This window comes from Astyanax mexicanus, chromosome 5 (genome assembly GCF_023375975.1).
Source record: "Astyanax mexicanus isolate ESR-SI-001 chromosome 5, AstMex3_surface, whole genome shotgun sequence".
NCBI lineage: Eukaryota > Metazoa > Chordata > Actinopteri > Characiformes > Acestrorhamphidae > Astyanax > Astyanax mexicanus.
Genome location: NC_064412.1, coordinates 43279782 through 43285781, shown reverse-complemented (window position 1 = coordinate 43285781; position 6000 = coordinate 43279782). Strand labels below are relative to the sequence as shown.

General features: G+C 40.3%; 1 protein-coding gene across 1 annotated transcript in view; it reads left to right on the top strand.

Annotated features, from left to right (window-relative positions):
- Positions 1–2962: 2962 nt before the first annotated feature.
- The window catches only part of tgfbrap1 (transforming growth factor, beta receptor associated protein 1), a 33849-nt gene continuing 30811 nt past the window's right edge, over positions 2963–6000 (top strand). The window contains exon 1 of the mRNA XM_022675506.2: positions 2963–3209. Within this exon, the coding sequence (XP_022531227.2) occupies positions 3044–3209 (166 nt within the window). The 5' untranslated portion in view covers positions 2963–3043. The remainder of the gene's footprint in view (positions 3210–6000) is intronic.

The window sequence follows — 6000 nt, the reverse complement described above, 5'->3', positions numbered from 1 at the left end:
ATTCAATCCTTGGCATCAAGCAGAAATGTGTAGTGTGTACCTAAATAACGTTCACATGTGGGGCCTGTATGATCCGACCAATTGAGACCCAAAAGCTTTTGTCCATGGGTTTCACGTATGGATGTCAGTGATTGCCCTATCAGGATCAGTGATCAGACTTGTCTTGTCTCGAGTTTTGCCAAATCTGAACTCAGTGTCTTTTTGATTCAGGTTCAGATGTATCAAACATATCATGTTCAGTGAACAGCTGTTTCAAGAATGTATGGAACACAAATGCGAAAAGAAAAACAAAATTACGATCCTCAAGAACCACGGTGTAACATAGAACAACAATAAAATAGTGCAATAAGATGCAAAAGTGTAAAAATAGTGCAACATAAAACTGTAACACTACAATAAATACAACAGAAGATACATTTCTAGTCAGAATAAAATGCTGGAAGGTGCTGTTAAAGAAACTTAAGAAGACAGAGCTCTTCAAAGAGCACTTACTCCCCTAACACCTCTAACTAACTACCTTCTACTACCAGATCAGGAGAATCTCTCACTATCTTTAATAAACTCCTGAAGACAGAGCTCTTCAAAGAGCACTTACTCTCCTAACACCTCTAACTAACTACCTTCTACTACCAGATCAGGAGAATCTCTCACTATCTTTAATAAACTCCTGAAGACAGAGCTCTTCAAAGAGCACTTACTCTCTTAACATCCTTTAACTAACTAATTACTTTTCCTCCTCTATCTCACTATTCCCTTTGAGCTAATTTAGGCTCATTTCAGTCTCTGTGTGCTGAGAGAGAGAGTGTGTGTGTGTGTGTGTGTGAAGAGTGGTGGTGGGGTTCAGTTCAGTTCTGTGTGTGTATGTGTGTGTGAAGAGTGGGGGTGGGGTTCAGTTCAGATCTGTGTGAGCGCGTGTGAAGAATGGTGAGGGGGGTCAGTTCTGTGTGTGTGTGAAGAATGGTGGGGGGGGGGGGGTTCAGTTCAGTTCTCTGTGGGTGTGTCTGAAGAATGGTGGGGGTTCAGTTCAGTTCTGTGTGAGTGTGTTGTGTGTGTGTGATGGGTGGGGTGGGGTTCAGCTGTGCCTCTGTGTGTTGAGGAGTCTGACTGCCTGATGGATGAAGCTGTTGCAGAGTCTAGTAGTGGAGGCTCGGGTGCTCCTGTATCTTCTGCTGGACGGCATCAGAGCGAAGAGTCCGTGTGAGGGATGGGAGGGGTTGTCCACAATGCTGGTGGCTTTGCGGATGCGGCGTGTGGTGTAGATCTCGGTGATTGAGGGAAGAGAGACTCTTCTCGGCTGTCCTCACTATCCGTTGTAGGGTCTTGCGGTCTGAAGTGTTGCAGTTCCCATGCAGGTGTTTAGGATGCTTTTTTACAGTCCCTCTGTAGAACATGGTGAGGATGGGAGGTGGAAGATGTGCTTTCCTCAGTCTGATGTTAAGTGAAGTTTAAGGGTTAACTTTATCTAGCACTCAGTGCTGCATCTTTACATCTAAGGCTGTATCTCTGAAAACATTTCCTCCTTTGAGTTTTAGAGCTGTAAAAAAGGGGAAGGCAGGTGGACGTTCTCTGCTCCAGTACCGTTAGCCAATCAAAGGCGATATATTTGCATGTATGAATATTTATGAGCACAAGCCTCTAATTTAGTAAACTAAACAGGGCTAAATAGAAACACCTGAGCATTCATTCATACTAGAGACCACAACATTGATGGAATGAGACCTTTAAGACATTGCTTATAGTACTATGCATACTATTAGGGTCATTATGGATATATATTTACAGTGTATTTCAAACACTGTATTGAAATATATGGTATTAGATCTAAACATGCGGGGTGATCACTAAATAAGAGTAAGTATTAATAAATACAGGACTGAGGTAATAAAAAGGGTATCTGGCTCCCTCATGTGGTGTATATTTATAATTGCATTTTTATAGTGAAAATCTAAAAGCCACTCCCCAGAAAATGTGTGTGTGGTAAATCATGTTGCTTATTTTCAGTTTTATTCCTGTACACACTGTAAACGTACAAGCTATTGTACATAACAAATATATTTCTATACTGTCACTACATCACTCATATGCTAAATTATCTGCATGTTTACTGTGTATTTGTACCTTTAAATCTATTTTTATATTAGCTTTATATATTGTAAAACAGTTTAGCTTGTGAAATATATTTTTAGTAAAAAAATATTTTTTGAGTAGAAGTAATTTGTGCGAAAGTACATCAGATAGATCTGGTTTCATACATTTCCATTTTTTTTAAACAACGGATATTTAATTGTATGTTTACATCTGTATATATATATATATATATATATATATATATATATATATATATATATATATATACTTTTTTACCATTTTAATACATCTGACAGTGTAATAATGTACTTATTACGGTATATTGAATAATGATCATTGTTCCATCTGTTAATGCATTGAAACGTTGATCTCCGACATCAGAACTGATTTATTTGTGCAAATTGGTTTTACATTGATTTAAGGTTATGATTGTATATGTATTGTGTGTATTAAACATCACTTACATTAAACATGTATATCTTGTTTCTTTTCTATAACTACAGCTCGTATTGCGTTCTTGCAGTGTAGAAATCAGCACAAATAATGTGAATAAATTTGTTATTTCTGTGCTGTTTCAGTGTACGGTCTGCTTTTATCTCTTAAATATAACTAGATACTTTTATACAGCGTTAGGGATCATATAATAAATAACTAGATACTAGTTATCAGGGACAAACGTAGATCCAATAAAAACTTTACTACTACTACGGTTGTATAAACGCCTTGTCCCTTTAGGGATTCCGTAGAGAAAGTTCCGAGGGGGTGCCGCTGGGTAATGAAGTTTTATTGACATTAGGTCAAAATCAGGTATTACCCTAAAACAAAGAATGGTTAAATAATGTGTTAGAACAGAGTAAAAACGGGCTGTGTGGGATAAATGTGTGAACTGAATGACAGTCAGGCTGTCGGCACATTAAAGTATTTAATAACAGCCCTCTAAACGGAACTTTATCACATGAGCGGATGTAGTCCGCAGGAAGCGGCGGTCCGGTCCGGTTCTACGGCAGCAACAGCAGGGCGGGGAAAGCCGGAGCGGAGCGGAGAGCAGCGGGGACGGGAGAACAGGGAGGCCCAGCAGCAGAGCAGCCTCCCCGGACAGAACCGCGGCGCTACCGGCTGGGGTACGGAGCTTTATTCACTGTGGCTCTCAGCAGAAATCTCGGTGTTAAAACACCGCTTATTAAAGTTCCACCGCTAGCAGGTGTTCTATCGAGTTGTGCTACCCAGCGATATGTGCGAGTTTGAATTGTTCCCCATTTGTTTTCCTCTGTTTCGTGTCACTTTATTTTCAGCATAATTTTGACTTACTGGCATTATATAATTGGCTTAAGTGTTAATGATTAATAAATAAATTTAAAAAATAAAATAGTTCTTGATCTCAATTATCTCGTATTTATCTAGCAAGCATTCAGCTTCATACAGTGATTTATCCATGTCTAGGCCATCCAGATAGCCAGAAGATAACATAGCTAGGTACAGGTATTAGCTATAATTGATATAGCTACTACTGTTTGTATTATCTTATATGATCAACCTTATATAATTTAGCCTGACCAAAATATTTTTTAAGGCTCAGCTAGGGTTACCTATTTTTCTTTTTATCTGTAAATTTACCTGACTTTACGTAAATGTATATATTTATGATAGTACACATACTTTTATATCTTAGTATTTTATTTACGTACAATATTTTATTTATTTATAGTGTCCTTGGCTTATTATTATTATTATTATTATTATTATTATAGGATACCCTGTGGTAGCACGTTTTGGCAAGGTTGCACAATTCGTCAGAACACTGCGATTCACTGAACTGCGCTGCTGAACTCCGCTAGCTGTGGCTAACAGTTAGCACGCTAGCTTTTCTTTGGTGTTGTGGTGCCAGTGTAAAGCTGTTGGCCCTGGTTTCCGTGGTGTTTTATTAAAGATGAGGGTTCGACCATGGCCACACTGTTAGCCAGCTACATTATTGTTTTAATATTGTAATTATCTAGCTGCTCTGGTCTCATGCTAGTTAGCTAATCAGCACAGCCAGCAGGCTAGCTCTCTGTTAGCATGCTGACTAGCAGCTTCACACAGTTAGCCTTACTGTCATTCAGTTGTCAGAGCTGTCAGGGAGTGTTTACTACAGAGACTCATTTAGGATCGTTAGGTGTGAAGAAGCCTTTACAGGTAATGTGTCCCCATACGGGTTGTGTATGGGTAGCCCAACTGGGAAGCAGTACATTTTATGTTAACAGCTTTCATGTTGACCCCACATATGGATGCCTGTAAGCAGGGTTGCCAGTTCCAACAAAAAATATCCAGCCCAAAGTCAGTCTAAAACCTGCCCTTCATAAGCTTAAGCTAGCCCAAAATATATATCTGTCACACATTTGAAGCGAATGGCAAAACAACTGAGTGTACCCCTTAGTATTTTGTTTATAAGGGGTTTATTATCAGTATTGCTGTTTAACTCTCCTGAACTCTCTTCTCTCCTGTTTAACAGTTTTTTTTTTATCGCCTGGTGATTTGTGGTTTCTCCTCTCTCTCTCTCTCTCTCTCTCTCTCTCTCTCTCTCTCTCTCTCTCTCTTTCTCTCTTTCTCTCTTTCTCTCTCTCTCTCTCTCTCTCTCTCTCTCTCTCTTCCTCCGTTTCTGCATCTCTCTCTCCCCCTTTCTCTACCCATCTCTCTTGATCTGTTTCTCTCTCTCTCTCTTCCTCTCTTTCTCCATCTCTCTCTCTTTCTCCTCCTCTCTTTCTCCTCCTCTCTCTCTCCCACTCCATCTCTCCCCCTTTCTCCCCCCCCCTTTCTCTCCCAATCTTTCTCCATCTCTCTCCCCTCTCTCATCTCTCTCCCTCTCTTTCTCTTTCTCCATCTCTCCCCTCTCCTTCTCCATCTCTCTCCCCCTCTCCTTCTCCATCTCTCTCCCCCTCTCCTTCTCCATCTCTCTCCCCCTCTCCTTCTCCATCTCTCTCCCCTCTCCTTCTCCATCTCTCTCCCCCTCTCCTTCTCCATCTCTCTCCCCCTCTCCTTCTTCATCTCTCCCCCTCTCCTTCATCTCTCTCTCTCTCTCTCCCTCCCTCTCTCTCTTTCTCCCCCTCTTTCTCCCCCTCTCTCTTTCCGTCTCTCTCCTGCTCTCCTTTTGTACACTGTCCTCCTTTATGTTGTTATGTTCTCTAGATTCTTTATTTTGTAAACAATCTTGGAAGATTGGAAGATTTTAGTGTACACGTTTGTCCGCCGTGTTGACGTAACATCCAAGGCAACACCCACTTTTTAGTTTTTTTGGCGGCCAATGTAATTTTTAAATGGAAACCCAAAAAACCCTAACCCTAACCCCTAAAATTCCACTTGACTGGATTTTAAAACAAGCCTAATTTGGCGGGAAAACCACAAACCTGGCAACTGTGCTTGTAAGGGGCAGTTAAGAGGGCAGGAGGAGGTTACACATGGGGCTGGTCTGAGTTGTACACTACACATGAGATTGAGGTGGGCTGAAATGATTTGACCCATTTGGGAAGCCCAACCGGGTCCCAGTAACACGTACAAGCCCACTCAGGTTGTTGTTGACTTTCTTCTTGATTGGACTGAAATGATAGTAGATCACATGGCTTTAAGAAGACTGAAACGTTTTTTTCCCTCTGTTATACAGATGTACTGATAATATGCTGATTATATAATAATGTAGATTTAACGTGTAGTAATAGTACATTGGAGATTTTTGACAAAATGTACTGCCTGAAAATTTTACGGTATATTTTCGAACATGCTGTTTCTTAAAACATGTATCATCCTTGTGTAAGTAACACTTACTTTACATATTTGGCTCTGTCTATATAGAGGCTAAGCTATTGATAACTTGCTCTCTGTGCAAACTAGACTATTTTACCAATTAAAAGTTGCAAGTAGACTCGCCCTCACCCTTGACAG